At 40.6% G+C, this 17,020-nt stretch overlaps 1 protein-coding gene across 6 annotated transcripts in view; it reads left to right on the forward strand.

Annotated features, from left to right (window-relative positions):
* Positions 1-5,811: 5,811 nt before the first annotated feature.
* Positions 5,812-17,020, forward strand: part of atp13a2 (ATPase cation transporting 13A2) — an 89,819-nt gene continuing 78,610 nt past the window's right edge. Inside the window, exons 1-2 of one of the 6 annotated variants that reach the window (XM_048561456.2) lie at positions 5,838-5,870; positions 6,023-6,217. Coding sequence is in view for 4 of the 6 variants with exons in the window: in XM_048561452.2 (XP_048417409.2) it covers positions 15,875-15,896 (22 nt within the window). In the remaining 2 variants the exon portion in view is untranslated. Of the gene's footprint in view, positions 5,871-6,022; positions 6,218-15,809; positions 15,897-17,020 lie in introns of those variants that run through there. The other 5 variants (XM_048561453.2, XM_048561455.2, XM_048561452.2 and 2 more) reach the window with 5 other exon arrangements.

The following is a 17,020-nucleotide window of genomic DNA, read 5'->3' on the forward strand; positions in this document are numbered from 1 at the left end:
ATTCCCTCCAGCCGCACAACCATCAAATAAATCTGCCTCCCTCTAATTCTGAAGTCTTCAAGATCCCCTGGGTTAACCACTCTGCCATTTTTGATAGTGCTGTCTGGTCTCAAGTTCTGAAGTTAAATGCATTATATAAATGTAAGTTGTTGTTATTGTGAAGGTAAAAAAAATTATCATTGATCAGGCAGGAGGGTACAAGAAATTTCTTTATGTATAACTTTGTTGGAATATGGAATGCATCCGCAAGGATTGGTTGAGACAGGAAAAATTGCATATTTTAAAAGAAGAATAGATAAACATTTGAACAGAATATAGGGCTGTGGAGACAGAATTGTATGGTAGTTCCAAATTTCTCTAAAAAAAGTCAGTGAAGACAACATAAACCAAATACTGTGGAAATCTTTGATTCTATGGACTTGTAGAAATGTTTTGAATTATTTCTAAATAGTTGAATGTTTGGCAGTCAAACATTTAAACCCGCTCTGAATTTCAAAATTATTTTTGGTCTGAAGAAAGACGCTTGGATATTCTGTAGTTAACAGATGCCTGGGACCCACTGTAATGGCTCTGAAACTCTAGTCCCTGTGGATTGTAAGTTCCTGAATGTGAGCATGTAGTCCTCTAATCTGTTTTAGTGTTTCTCCTTTTTTTTATTGCAGAAATGGTGTTACATTGTTGTAAGTTTCATTGACCACCTCTCCCAACCAGGATTTTGTGAAGTGGGTGCATTCTGATGTCTGACAGCTGCCTTGCCCCATTGGAAGTGTGTGTCTTTGTGCGTACGTGGATGTACAAACTAAGGACTGGTGGATAATTTATGCCTGGCAGGAACCCAATTGGTAGATGGGTTAACTCTGCAGCAATTTCAAACTACAAATGTAGAGAAAGGGTTTTGTGAACCTAAACACTGACAGTTACAGAAAACATAGATAGTTGACCATTTCCTTTCCTGGCCCAGTGTCAAGTTTTATTTAATAATTCTCTAGTGAACTATCTCTGTCCATCTTTTACAAAAAGACATGATATAGGTGTGAATTGTTGCATTATCAAGAAAGTCAGAGAATGCACTGCCCTGGTCTGGAATAGAAAGTTTTAATGTGCAGAGTCAATTCTGTGAAGTCTGTTTTAAACTGACATGCAATTTCAGTTTTCCTCAATTTTGATTCAGAATGCATTAATTATATGTAATTATATTTAACATTAATCTGATTTTGATATTAACATGCAAATATTTTCAGGGAACATTAAATTTCAATATTCTCATTGCTATTTTTAAGCAGTTACTTTTTAATAAAAACACTAGACTTCAGATACTGGAAATCTGACACAAAAGCAGAAAGTGCTTGAAAAGCTCAGTAGGTCTGGAGGCATCTGTAGAGACAGAAACAGAATCACAGAATCGTTACAGCAGAGAAGGACTACACTGACTTTCCAAATGAGTAATTAACTTAGTGTCATTTTCCCATTTTTTCCTTGTAGCCCCGCATATCGTTCACTTTCGTGTAACAGTTTAGTTTCAATTAGTCTTGATTGAACCTGCCTCCACCTAACTCTCATTCCAGACACTCCTTACCACAAAATGTCTTTATAATTTGTAATTTGATCTTTTCACCTATGTTGCTCAAATGCTACTTACCATAATGCCTTTGGAAGATTTGAAAATGAGTCCTTCTGTCCTAATATCTAAATTGTTAATAAGTATTGTGAATAACTGAGCCTTCACACAGAGTCATGCTGGACATTACTAGTCAAATCGTTAATTATGTTTCATAATTAGGTCAACAAATTGTCTTCGATTTCATGCCCTTTTTCAATATTAGCTAACAGATTCTTATAGAAATAAGAAAAAAAGTGTTATATGAGTTTGGGGTGGCGCAGTGGCTCAATGGTTAGCACTGCTGCCTCAGAGCACTAGGTACCCAGGTTCAATTCTACCCTCAGGTGACTGTCTGTGTGGAGTTTGCATATTCTCCCCATCTCTACATGGGTTTCCTCTGGGTGCTTCAGTTTCCTCATGCAGGCTTGTGGATTGGCCATGCTAAATTGCCTGTAGTGTTCAAAGATGTGTAGATTAGGTGGTTTATAGGGGGATGGGTCTGGGTGGGATGCTCTGAGGGTCAATATGGACTTATTGGGCCAAAGGGCCTATTTCCACACTGTAGGGATTCTGTGAAACTACCTATTGTTGGTTAACAGCTATTCACCCTCCTAACCAAATCATTATCAACTCCTTTGTCTATCCAACTGTTCTTCTTCTCTCTCTTTGGGCTCTAAGCCCACCTGTTGTTTACCCCTTACCCCCAATCTCAACTCTTCAACATATAAACCAACATTTTTGTAGCTACCATTAATTCTGAGGAAGGGTTAATGGACCTGAAACATTAACTCTGTTTTTCCTCACAGACGCTGCCAGATCTTTTCAGCTTTTCCAGCAACTTCTGTTTTTGTTCCTCATTTATATAAAAAAACAAGAGAGCTCAGAGGTGATCGCTATGGAACACCGCTGGTGATAGGCCTCCAGTCCAAAAAGCACGCCTCCACCACCAGTCTCTGTCTCCTGCAGTTAAGCCAATTGGCAAGCTCTCCCTGAATCCTGTGTGATCTAACTTTTACTAATTAGTCTACCATGCAGAACCTTGTCAAAGGCTTTACTAAAGTCCAAGTAAACAATATCTACTGCTCTGCCCTCAGCAATCTTTTTGGCAACTTCCTCAAAAAACTCAGTCAAGTTTGTGAAACATGACTTTTCTTGTGCAAAATCTCTCCTGTTATTAGATCATTGTCTGTCATCAAGGCATGTTCACCTATCATCCTTGTGCTCTCTGTCCTACAATGGCTAACAATACCACAATTTTAAAATTCTCATCTTATTTTTAATTCTTCGAGAGCCTCACACCCTTCTGACTCTGCAATCTGTTTTAGCTATACAACCCTTTAACGCACCTGCAGTCCTTGATTAAGGCCTCTTGAGCATTCCTGATTTTAATTGCCGCAACATTAATGGTGGGGGGGTTGGTATTTAAGTTGCTGTTCCCACTCAAATGTTCCCATCACTGAGGCAAAAGCCCCAGCACGTGATCGCAGCCAAGTGGCCTTAGCCAAAAGGCCAAGAACAACACTTTGGTCTGAGCTGTGTGCTGTCACCTACTGAGACTCTGAACTCTAGCATTTCCTCCCCAAACCTCTCTGCTTTTTTGCCTCTCTTTTTCTGATTTTAAGATTGTAGTGATTGTATGAGATCAGCAGGTTTACCGGGGGCTGTTAATGTGGTCCAATCAGGGAGGCCTGGGTGACAGATATAAGAAGGAGTGTCAGAGATTCTATTTACTCCGAGAGCCAACTCTGAGGAAACTGGATCAGTGTCAAGGACTTTCCTCATGTAAATTGTGGGTGACTTGGTGATGGGACACCAGCCTCAGTGGAGTTATTTTAAAAAATAACTCCTTAAAACCATCTCTTTGATCAGACATTTGGCCTTCCAATATCTTACTGGCTCGAGGGGTTGGTTTGCAAGTTTGCAATGCAGAGTGAATGCCAACAGCATGGGTTTAATATAATAAAATGTGAGGCTGGATGAACACAGCAGGCCCAGCAGCATCTCAGGAGCACAAAAGCTGACGTTTCGGGCCTAGACCCTTCATCAGAGACCATTCTCCAGCATCTGCAGTTCCCATTATCAGCATGGGTTTAATTCCTATTTTGGCTGAGGTTATCATGGGCTCTCTTCCTCAACCTCTCCCCTTGCCTGAGTCGTGGTAACCCTCAGGTTAAACCATCACCAATTATCTCCCTCCAATGTGAGAGCAGCCCAATGGTTCTGTATGGGTCAGAGACATATTTTCTTTTTTATTACTGTGAATTGTTTGCTATTTTAGTCATGATAAAGTGCTTTATAAAACAAGTTGTTGTTACTGGGCATTAGCTGATGTCATGGAGTCATAGAGGTGTACATCATGGAAGCAGTCCAACGTGTCCATGTTGACCAGATATCCTTGATAAATCTAGTCCCATTTGCCAGCATTTGGCCCATATCCCTCTTAAACCCTTTCTATTCATGTACTCATCAGATGTCTTTTAAATATTGTAATTGTACCAGCCTCCACTACTTCCTCTGGCAGCTCATTCCATACATGCACCACCCTATGCATGAAAACGTTGCCCCTTAGTTCCCTTTTAAATCTTTCCCTCTCAAGTTAAACCTATGTTCTCTAGTTTTTAACAATCCACCCCAGGGAAAAGATCTTGTCTATTTACCCTATCCATGCCCCTCATGATTTTATAAACCTCTATAAGTACGTTCCAAGGAAAGTAGCCCCAGCCTATCAAAGCCACTTAGCTGTTCCCCAGCTATGACCTCTGCCACGCAAGTGTCTCCAAGGTCAGCTGTGAATTTCACTAATTGTTATTTTTTCTCAGATGAACTCCAATGTCCAGAAATAATTGAAATCAAACAGCAGAGGCAGTAGCTGTGCTGATTCAGTGCTGGGTCACATAGCACTGTAGATTTCTTTCTCCGTTTGAATCACTTCTCAAGTGGTCACTACCACTGCTTTTGTCTGTCTTGTTTCTTATCAAAATCATTGTTTTGATTTTTTTCCCCAAAAGAGGGTTCCAAAACAATGCAACATCTTATAAAACAGTAATTACTGCTCCCAGACTTTGAGGAAATCAGCTCTAACATTGAAAATACCTCAAAATAGGAGCAGATCTTACAGCCATAGTGTTTCCTACAATAGCTGCTATTCCTCAAAAGCACTATAGGGGCATCATAACACTTAGGAAATGGTTGAATACATGCACCCTCCGAGAGATAGAGCATGTGGCATTATGACAATTTTATTGAATTTAGGGAAGAGACTGACACATTTCTAGAATTTAACAGCATCAAGGGTATGCATCCACTGTACCCGGTGTGGCTTCCTCTACATTGGGGAAACCAAGCGGAGGCTTGGGAACTGCTTTGCAGAACACCTCCGCTCAGTTCGCAACAAACAACTGCACCTCCCAGTCACAAACCATTTCCACTCCCCCTCCCATTCTTTAGATGACATGTCCATCACGGGCCTCCTGCAATGCCACAATGATGCCACCGAAGGTTGCAGGAACAGCAACTCATATTCCGCCTGGAAACCCTGCAGCCTAATGGCATCAATGTGGACTTCACCAGTTTCAAAATCTCCCCTTCCCCCACCGCATCCCAAAACCAGCCCAGTTCGTCCCCTCCCCCCACTGCACCACACAACCAGCCCAGCTCTTCCCCTCCACCCACTGCATCCCAAAACCAGTCCAACCTGTCTCTGCCTCCCTAACCTGTTCTTCCTCTCACCCATCCCTTCCTCCCACCCCAAGCCGCACCTCCATCTCCTACCTACTAACCTCCTTGACCTGTCCATCTTCCCTGGACTGACCTATCCCCTCCCTACCTCCCCACCTATACTTTCTCCACCTATCTTCTTTTCTCTCCATCTTCGGTCCGCCTCCCCCTCTCTCCCTATTTATTCCAGAACCCTCACCCCATCCCTCTCTCTGATGAAGGGTCTAGGCCCGAAACGTCAGCTTTTGTGATCCTGAGACGCTGCTTGGCCTGCTGTGTTCATCCAGCCTCACATTTTATTATCAGAGATAATGGGAACTGCAGATGCCGGAGAATTCCAAGATTTATTATCTCTGCTCCTTCTCTGGATGGCCAATTCCACAGGAAAGACTACAAGTCCCAGGGGCCTTTGCAAATGGCGGGGGGGCGGGGTGTACGGCTTGGGAGCACATGCGCAGCATGTCTGGTGTTGTGCGTCGTTGCGTGATGACGTGTCACTGCGAACGCGGGTGAGCGCGATGAGAAAGTGGTGCATCGTTGAAGATGAACTCAGGTAAGAGGGACAGGTCCTCAGGTGAGGTTGTGAGACGGGGTCAGCGAGGGACAGAGTACGGCCTGAGGGCCCTAAAGCTATTAGCAGGGCTCAGTGATGCCGCTTCAGTGAACGGTTCGGCGTCTTGTTTCATCTTTTCTTCTCCCCGCCAGATCTCGTTCCTCCTGCCCGTCACCACATCCCCACCCAGAAGCCCCTGAGCAACACTGAGGGAGAAGCTGTAGTGAAGGCTTGAAACCACTCCACGCTGCACAAGGCAAACATTACCCTTTCAGCAAAACTGATGCAGTGCTGGATGTTTGCTGTCGCCAATTGCCCCTATCAGGTTTACTAGCAGGGATGCAATAGTGAGTCCATTGGTTAGTTATCTGAAACCCATGCTTTATGGGCTGCCGTAAGTTGATGTTATACTGCTTCTTTTAATTCTAGTTTGATATCCAAAGGGATCTGAATGAAATGGGATAGGATAGGATTGAGCGAGAGACCAGTTTGGGAATGTGACTGAAATCTGTGTTGAAGAGGTAAATTTTGGCAAGGTACTGATTCAGTTCTTGCTTTGCGGTTTATTTTGTCTTGATTAAATGTTAATGCATGAGAGCTAAGATGAACAATTATGCTGCATTAGGTAATATGTGTGGTTTTGGCACCATTACTTAAAACATGTTTAGTGCCATTCACTCCTGATGAATACTGAGTTTGTAACTTTGAAATTTCTAGTCGGTACATTGTTTTTGCCCACTGAGTTGTGAGTGAGCATTGGTACTAGACAACTAAACAGAAATCTGTAATTATACTTGTTGTAATGTAGACTGTCTAGGTTCTATTGAATTCTTTTTACAGTTCAGGGTGTATTCAAAAATAGACAAGCCTGTACAAGACTATTAGACATCAGAGCTGTTTATCTGGGCATGATGCTGTATGCTACTATCTTAATTGCATTCCTCAATATTTATCATTAATTTACCAATGTAATTTTTATCTTTGGAGCATGCAATCCCATTAACAGAGGTTTAAAATTAATCTGTTTGAGTGAATGAAATATCCACATTTTATCTCATTAAATGTCACACTATTGCAGCCCTTGCCAATATCTTGCATCCTTTCCTGCATTGCACTGAATTCTCTATCCTTGTCTTTTGTCTTCATTCCCTCTTCCCACTATCACTTTGCAAGTCCCTCAATTTATCCGATCATTTTTTAAGATCGCACTCTACACTATTCCAATTTGGGAATCCCTTGGAATTCCTCAATTCCCCCTCTCCTATTGGAAAATTGCCCTTGCTCTGTCTGGGGGTTTGAAGACTATATGATAGTTTACTAGTTTAGCAACAAAGCTGTTATGCTAAGTGCTGGTTTAATGATCCAGAGGTGTGATGTTAGATCCTATTATGACAACTGAGAAATTTTAAGTTTGGCAGTGAATTATGTTTGGAATAAATCGGTAATGGGGACTGTGAAATTATCAGGTTGTGGTTAAAAGTGAATCTGGTTAATTATTGTCGTCCTCATCCTTTCAGGGGTGAAAGGTGTCCTTACTCAATCTGGCCAGACTCCAGTCATTAACAAGAGATAATGGGAACTGCAGATGCTGGAGAATCCAAGATGACACATCAGAGCTCTGATGAAGGGTCTAGGCCCGAAACGTGAGCTTTTGTGCTCCTGAGATGCTGCTTGGCCTACTGTGTTCATCCAGCTTCACACTTTGTCATCCAGTCATTAACAATGTGGTTGCCTTTTAATCTGAAATAGTTTAGCAAGCCACTGCATTCTATTTGAATGGGCAACAGATTGTTGCACTTGTCTGTGATACCCACATGAACATTTTAAAAAAAAAAGCTTTCTAAACCGCTCTGTTAGCTACCCTTTCTGCATCAAATTGCTTCTGCTAAGTTTTTGAATGAACTTTTGGTCAATTCTCCTGTGTGAAGCAACATGGGATGTTTTGTTTATGTTAAAAACTTCATGCCAGCATAAATTGTTAATTGATCAGGAAAATTACGTCCCTCAATTTTTCGTCAAGGTGGCGCACTGAATCTTTGAATGTTATCCAAAAATGCTGTGCCTGGAACTGTCTACAGATCTGATATGTGCCTGGATCAGGTAATAGTTGTTTGGAATTCTGTAGAACAGTTGTCTAAAACCTGGAATCTCACCCTGTCAAATTTGTGGCTGCACCATTCAAACTACAGTGATTCAGACAACTCATAACCATCTACTGAGAACAATCGGGATGGGTGATAAATGCTGACATTGCTAATTGTATTCACATCCGTGAGCAATTGAATGAGTGGTTACATTCATTGTCTATTTGTCAAACAAGTAATACAGGTGATTTGAATATTATGTTTTAATTAGATATTGTTTGTGTCTGTTGAGACAGTGGTGATCCTGAGATCTTGAGCAATGGTGGGAATCTATGCTGTGTCATTGTGTGCAGTTTTGGGCTCCATACCTCAGGAAGGATGTACTGGCCCTGGAGCAGGTTTAAAAGAGGTTCATGAGAATGGTCCCAGGAATGGAAAGCTTAACATATGAGGAACGTTTGAGGACTCGGACCATATTCATTGGAGTTCAGAAGGATGAGGTGGGGGGTGGAATCTAACAAACTTATAGAATACTGAACAAAGTGGATGTTGGGAAAATGTATCCATTGGTAGGAGAGACAAGGACCCAAGGGCGCAGTCTGAGAGTAAAGGGAAGACCTTTTAGAACAGAGATAAGGAGAAACTTCTTCAGCTTGAGAGAGGTAAATCTGTGGAATTCACTGCCACAGAAGGTTGTGGAGGCCAGGTCATTGAGTACATTTAAGACTGACTTGGATAAGTTCTTGATTATCAAGGGGATCAAAGGTTATGGGGAGAAAGCAGGAGAATAGGGTTGAGGAACTTATCAGCCATGATTGAATGGTGGAGCAGACTCAATGGGCTGAATGGCCTAGTTTCTGCTCCTGTGTCTTATGGGACTGTAGTGATAAATAGTTAGCAAATTTGTTCTTTATCATTTGAGTTGTATTTTTAAAGAGCGTTTGGAGCAGGGTGAAATGAGGGAACCTGTATATCTAGCATCTTATTACATACATTAGGGTGCTTGCATCTTGTATATTGGGTTTCTCTTCGCTGCATACCTGTACTTCAATCTGCAGTCACTCCTTGTCCCCAGTATTCCATGAGTAGCACTTTTTTTTTTAAAAATGAAGACACTGTTGCTTTGCTCATGTACTGTTGTTTTGTACATTTGTTACTGATGATGTGAACAATTTTTCAACAACAGATTTAGGGTCATATTAGTTTGGTGTTTTTTCCCCTCAATAATGCTCTGGTGCCCATATTCTGAATAAATCTCATAATCATGCTGTTGAGGGCTGTTATATTTCTGGGAACACGAGTGTAGAAATGCTGGGCCAAATACATTGAGCACTCTGTTTATAGTGAGACAAAAATTTATTATTATTGGTCCAGAGATACATTTGCTTATAGGTGAAAGATGTTCTCTATTCCTTTGCTGCCTAGGCTGCATTGAGCCTGAGCTACTGTTTTTATATTTTCCAGAATGTAGAGCACTCAATGCAAAACTTCTCTGAAATTGGACACCAAGTTACTGGACCATATTTCAGGGACAGCTGTGCTTCAGGAACGTGTCTGTAGTGTAAGAGATGGTTTTAACAATACAAGGATTGAACTGGATGTTCCCAAAGTCTAGAGGATATAAGCATTACAGCTTGGTTCATCCCAAATTTTGTTGGCTATAAGCTCTCTTGCATCAAGCCTCCATTACCATTGCTGGCCTCCATTCGCTCCCATTATGCAGCCTTTCAATTTTAAAATTCCCGTCTTGATTTTCAAATCCCTTCCCTTATCTTGGATGTTAGAATTGACCTGGAACTGAACCAGACCAATCATTTAAGTACTGTGGCTCCAGGAGCAGCTCCAAGGTTTGGAGTAACTTAGTTCCTGACTCTTCAAAGCCTGTCAACAAGGCATAAGTCTGGAGTGTGATGGAATATTCTACTCTTGCTTGGATCACTTTTGTAAAATTTTCTTTCTGACAGTACTGTAGATGCAACTACCTTTCACTGGATTGTAATCTCTTCTAGCTCCGATCCCCTGAGATATCTCCTCAAATTCTACTCCTTTGAGCATCCTCTAATTATTGTGTCTTCAGCTGCAAAGACCCTAAGCGTTCAGTTTCATTTTTGAATAACACACTTTGTGCTAGTAAAATATAAAAGGATAGCTAGCCTAGCTTGGTCTGGGATCTGGGCTATAATCCCCATTATAGATTACTGTGAAATCTGCACATTGCACAATTCTCCATCTGCTGTCTTTGCAACAATACCCTGTCCTCAAGCTCAACTCGTATGTTAGCAATTGTCCTTGAATCATATTTTGTTTTAAAGACTATATTTAATAAATACTATTTTAAGTTTTTTTTGGCAGAATAAAGATTAGAATTAACCACTCCATCCATTTATTAAGTTATATGGGGAGTTGGCGTTTTGCTGCCCTTATACCCTTTAAAAAGAAAAGCAGGATTCTTACTAATTAATGTTCATCTTATATTGTCAGCTGTGGCTTGGTTGGGATCAGAAGGTTGTGGGACTAAGTTCTACTCCCTAGAATTGAGTAGAAAAATCTAGGCTGATTATGGGACTCTTCTGAGTGCAAGTTGGTTGGTTATTTTTCCTACATTAAACACACTGTTTTTGAACGTGTTTGATTGACAGTGAATTTCTTAGATGTCCTGAGGTTGTGAAAATACTTTTTCCTTCTTTTTTAAACTAATGTGCTTGCCTATCCGGATGACAAAACTTTTATGACATAAATGCAAAATCTGAAAATGAAGAAAATTTTTAAAAATGAAAAAAAAATCAAATATGAAAATCTTAAATAAAACAGAAAATGCTGGAAAATACTGAACGCATCTGACAGCATCTGTTGAGAGAAGAATATAGTTAATGTTTTCTTTGACTTTTTCATCTGAATTGATAGTTTCAGATGAAAGGTGATTGACCTGAAATGTTCTTTCTCCAAGGGCACTATCAAATCTAACTATTTCCAGAATTTTCTGTTTCTATTTCACAAGTTACTCTGCCTGCTTTGGAACAGGCTGTTAGATTGTTTAAAAAAAACTTAGTACTTTTTATCAGTCAGTGGAGAAAATAAGGATTGGGAAGTAGGCGGATGAATCATGTTGTTTAGGGATATTCTGCAGAATGGTGTGTGTTGGTAGTTTTGTAGAAATTTTCTATTCCCTTGACGATGTATGGTTATCAGAAATTTTGCATCTCTGTAATGAATTGAGGAAATTCAGTAGATGAGGATGCTTAGACCAAGGTTAACACAAAAGGATAGGAAATCAGGGCTTATATGGAGTAACCATGATTGATTCTGTAGAGTCGAGTGAGGATGGTGATGCCCTGAGTGGTCAAGGCAGATGTGAAAGAGTGGAACTGTCCTCCAGAAAGGAATTAACATATTGTGGAGAGGAAAGGATAGAAGAAAGACATTGATAAGAAAATTGAAATCAAGGAGTTTCCCAGTTTTTGAGTTGGGATAACATTGTTTTCCCTTTCCCAAATTTTCTTTGAGACTTCACAAAGGATATAAACTGTAGATGAAAATGCTTGGAATTCAGCTTTTATTTCCTGTGATTAAACTGACTTCTTGACATTTCAATAAAGGATTAAACAAAAAAAGACCAGAACAGGAAGATAACTATTGTTATAAATCCATTAGTTTCTTCCAAATGTTATAATATTTTGGTTCCTTTGGTCCCTTTTCAGAAACATGGAAGCCAAATTCACATTTCACACTCAGTTTGCTTCATTTTCAGCTGAAATTAATTGATTTCTGGGGAAACTCCAATTATTTTGCTTATTTAGGAATGGAATACAGGAAGTATATTACAGATTCCCTTTGGAGTTGGTGTTGGCACCTTGTTATTCAAGATGTCATTTTTCAGACATGTAGGTCTGGCTTGTCTTGAAATCTTGAGACCCTTCAGCATTTAACAGAAAAATACTGTAGCCCAAGGTGTACTGACCATAAGACGTAGGCTGAATGGCCATTTCAGCTCCTATCAGGTCTGCTCTGCCATTCAGTGAGGTCATGCCTGATCTGAAAATGCTCCATTCCACCTTCCTGCCTTTTCTCCATAACCTTTGATTCCCTAACTAATTAAAAATCTGACTCAGCTTTGAATATCCCCAACCTTAGCTTGCTCCTTAAGTATGGAATTCCACAGATTCACTGTCCTTTGAGACAAGAATTAAGCCTTGTCTTAAATGTGTGACACCTTATTCTGAAATTATGGCTTCTCATCCTAGACACACTCATGGAGGAGAAGTAACCTTTCTGCATCTATTCTGTCAAGTCCCCTAACAATCATGTGAAGTTCAGTAAGGTTACCTCTCGTTCGTCTGAATCCCAACAAGTTCAGGCCCAACCTACACAACTTGTCCTCATAGTACAGTACTGTGAACTTAATATCTATGCAGTATGTAGTAAAGATAACCAGAAGATATGGGAAAATATATAGCAGATCATTTGGCAGCCCTGACATGAGACGTATTATGTTGGACACAAATCCACAAGAATTTGGTAACTGATAGACACATTAGGTCTTAACAATAGTGATGACTTTTAGACTTCTGGTTCAGTAAGCGTATCCAGAAAACAACTGAACTGGACTAGAAAGGAGGCATGTTTCTGAATGAGGAAAATTCAGGCCTCTGCAGATTGGCAGCTCTCTTGTTATGAGATGCTTCATTCTGTGACACACTTGGCCAAAAAAGCCTTGATTTGGGTATTATCCAGTGACTGGCTAAGGCTTGCTTAAAGTACTTGCTTGAGGATGAGATTGGACTTGATGATCTCTTGCTTTGCAAATTTTCAACATCAATGTAGATATCAAGTGACTTAACTTTTAACCTGGATTGCAGGTCATTTAATAATTTAGTAATTTATTGTTGTATATATTTATGAAAATACTGTAAAATCTGTATAAGCTGCCATAAGTTGGTACCACTGTATGATTTGTTTTTAGAATTTGTAATTAAAATGTTGGGACAAATTTCATCTTTTGCTCCATAAGTGGTTTCTTGATTTCCTAAGTGGCCATGGGATGCTGCCACACTCTGCAGCTGCCAAAGCTGTTCCTGAAACTGCAACACAAAGGAGGAAGCAGGCTGAAGCAGCCCCCACTGCCACTGAGGAGACTCAGAGCATCGCCTCTGCCGAAGCTGCCTCATCACTGCCAATACTCCAGCCGCCACTGTCGCCATAGCCAGGAAACTGCCCTAACTCTTGAGGACTGGGGCCCATCTCAACTTCTGAGAGCCAACTGACTATCCAAATTAACTCCTGAGGACTGAGAGATCATTCACTGGAGAGGGCTGTAGATTACATATTCACTTGTTTGGATTCAAATCACTATTTTGCTCAACAGTGCAAACTCTGTGATTTCCTTCTGGTGCGTTTCCTGATTTGGCTCCTGGGTGTGTTTTTGAGAAGAGATGTGAGCGTTTTGAGGTTTATTCTATTCCTGAATTTAATTCCCCACTAAAAACATTGTTGGGTAGGCAGGGTAATGAATCTTCACGTTAGTCCTTGCAGTCAGGGACAGATCACTGCCTTCATCCGGGGACTGTTGAAATTTTTCCCATGGGATGGAATTTATATCACAATCTTTAAATTTTAAAGCATAGAAAATGCAAATGAACTTGCATAGATCACATTCTCATATATTGGACTGAATAATGCAATTAGCAGTGACGGACACTGAATATTAAGCAGACATATGGCTGCTCACAGGCTTTTAAGATTGAGATCGTTTCCAGTGTGATAGTCTGTCAAAGGGATTTGCGAGTTGAATCAACAACAACATAGCTCTTCAACTAATCTGAAGAATCCTTACTGAGAGAGTCTAATTAGAATGAGAATAATCAATACATTGTTTTCTGCAAATGATTTCACAATATAGTACAAGATGATTTACTGAGACAAAAATATTAAAATAAAATTAAAATGTCCAACATGACCTGAAATCTGAAGAAATGAGACTCCATATTTGAAAAATGAAAATTTTGATACCAGAAAGGTTGTTTGACAGTAATTAAAGCTGATTGTACCACTAAAAGTTTACTTACACCTGAATGCAGCAGTGCCAAACATTTCTGGCTTGTTTCTATGGTGGTTGGTGTTTAACTTTCAGCTCAGTCTCTTCCACAGGTTTTAATTGCAAATTTTTTCACAACACGTGGCGTTGAAGCTTTTTGGGATAGCCACATTTGGATAGCGGATGCTGCATCTATGTTTCACTTGTGTTAATGGGCTTCAGATTCACTGACTAACGAAGAGGATTATCCCAGAGTACAGTGGGACCTTGATCAGATGGGTCGAGGAGTGGAAAATGGTGTTTAAATTGGATAAATGTGAGGTATTGCATTTAGGTAAAGCAAATCAGAGCAGTTCTTATACACCTTAACGATAAGGCCCTGGAGAGTGTTCATGAACAAAGACCTTGGTGTAGGTTCATAGTTTCTTGAAAGTGGAATTGCACGCAGACAGGGAAGTGAAGAATGTGTTTGGTATGCTTGCTTTATTGGTATGTGTATTGAGTCTAGGAGTTGAGGTCATGTGGCTGTACAGGACATTGGTTTGGCTACTTTTGGAATACTGCGTTCAATTATAGTCTCCCTGCTATAGGGAAGATGTTGTTAAACTCAAAAGGGTTCAGAAAAGATTTACAAGGATATTGCTGGAGTTGGAACGTTTGAGCTACAGAGAGAGCATGAGTAAGTTGGGACAATTTTCCCTGGATCGTCGAAGGCTGAGGGGTAGCCTTGTGAAGGTTTATAAAATCATGAGAGGCGTGGATAGGGTGAATAGCCAAGGCCTTTTACCCGCGGTCGGGGAGCCCCAAAGTAGAGGGCAGTGGTTTAAGTTGAGAGGGGAAAGATTTAAGAAGGACCCAAGAGGCAACTTTTTCACGCAGAGGGTGATGTGTGTATGCAGTGAGCTGCCATAAGAGAGAGTGGAGGCTTTTAAATGTTGCAGTTGTAAACAGCATCTGGATGGGTGTATGAATTGGAAAGGTTTGGAGGGATATGGGCCAAATGCTGGAAAATATGACTAGATTATTTGGGATATCTGGTCGACATGGACATGTTGAACCAAAGGGTGCTGTGTACTTGTAATACTCTGATTCCATAAAAACAGTGAGTACTTGATATCCTCATCTTTTTCTCAGTGCAAAATCCAGGCTTCCATTTTCTCCTGTGCCTCCTATCCCTACTTTACCATGCAGGGATCCATATCCCTATTTTTATTGATCTCTTTTTGTTTTGCACTGAACTTTGGCCCCCTGGATCTCAGAATTACTGTCTGCACGTGCATTTTGTCTTGCTGCCAGCTATTGCTCATGAATGGACTTAAACCTCTGCTTTAAATACACATCAGCAGTTCGAGAGCTGTGGTGTGAAAATGTAGTGTGCGAATGCGAAGGTCACCGCAGAGATATAATCGCTAGTTTTGGGAGAAATCTGACTAGAGTAGGCAGGGGATTTTCAGCCTTAAAGTGGCCAACATCCATAATTTGGACACTGAATAATGCTGTTCATATATTAGAGTTTTTATGGTATTTTACAAAGTCACTAAAGCTGAGGTCAAAAACAGCCAGGGCCAGCTGTTGCCCTGTCTGCTTTACAGCTGTGAAAAAAATTTGGACACTTACTTTTTTTGAGAAAAGATGAGACAGCTGGGAATTGCTAAAAACAAATGAGGAGAGTTTTCAAGACCGGTTTCTGTGATATTCCTGATGCGATACAGTCAGCTTATAAATGTCTCCTAGCAACCAAATCTGAGTGTGCTGCAAAAGAACCAGTCATATTTTGAGTGTGTTATTTCGTAACAATGTGTGACTGGACCTGACTCTTCGCTCATTGTAAAATATTCAATGTGAATCCCACTGATGGACTGAACGTTAGTGTGGCGCTCCACTTCACAATGGAGACCATGGAGATCGTGGGTAGGAAACTTTGAACAATTATTTAATTACTTTAAGGTTTACTTGATAAAGTGATAAATCAGTACGATACAACAGCAATGACTTCAGCTTTGAGGTCCTGGGATCTTACACCTTGGGTTAATGGTGCCATGTGATTATGGACTGAATTTGTTCATAAAGAACCTGGTCGTGGGAAAGGCTGCAAGTAAAACTGAGAACTGCCTACAGAAATATTTAGGGAGCAGTACAGGATGTTTATGACTAAGTACTGTCTGAGCAGTTCTTGTGGCTGCTTCCTCAGTAGCGCACAGAGGGTCATATGCTGAGCATTTTGAAAAAGTCTTGCTTCTGTTTTCTCCTTTTTGCAGTCTTGTCAGGGAAGTTGAGAAGTTTGCCTGTAAGCGACAAAGGCAGAACTTCCTTTTTGAGCCGAAAGAGACCCATGGCACTGGCATGAAACTTGAACTTTAGTGTTTTCCCTGGAGAATGCTGAGCAGTGATTTTTGTTTGCGCTTTACCCCACTGCCAAATGTGGCTCTGTTTCTCAGGTCAACTAGTTTTGTAGCTATTTGAGGAAAAGTTTTAAATTTATCACTGAATTAGATTTTTGTGTATCAGGTATTCTGATGATCTTGAATTTGGATTGAGACAATGGCCACATTTCAAGTGCATCACTAACAAAGGAAGTTGAACGGTATGAGCCGTGATCTCTGAATTCACAACTTTTAGCACAAAAGGGTTTTATGAAGACTAAAAGGTTGCAAAGTCATTTGTATGGAAATAGTAATCAATTAAAATTGCTTTATCAGAGAATTGGCTTCATTGCTAGCTTTGGTCTTGGTGGTGCAACTTGCAACAGGCTATACTCTTTGCTGTGAAAGTGTTGCACATAGTTCTTGTATCTTACACACAAAACCTGGTTCCTCATTTGGCACGTTACCCAGTGTGGCACTGAGCCAAAGAAAAAGAAGCCTCCTGGCTTTCATCTCTAATCAGCTGAGTTTGTTGTTCTCTACTAGAGTTTTTTTCTATAAATTCATTCGTGGGATGTAGGTGTTGCTGGTGAGACCAGCATTTATTGCCGGTTCCTACTTTCCCAAGGGAGGCAAATGTAAGCCAGAGCAAGTTTCCTTCCCTAAGCGACA

Source organism: Stegostoma tigrinum, chromosome 28 (assembly GCF_030684315.1).
Source record: "Stegostoma tigrinum isolate sSteTig4 chromosome 28, sSteTig4.hap1, whole genome shotgun sequence".
Classification (NCBI taxonomy): domain Eukaryota; kingdom Metazoa; phylum Chordata; class Chondrichthyes; order Orectolobiformes; family Stegostomatidae; genus Stegostoma; species Stegostoma tigrinum.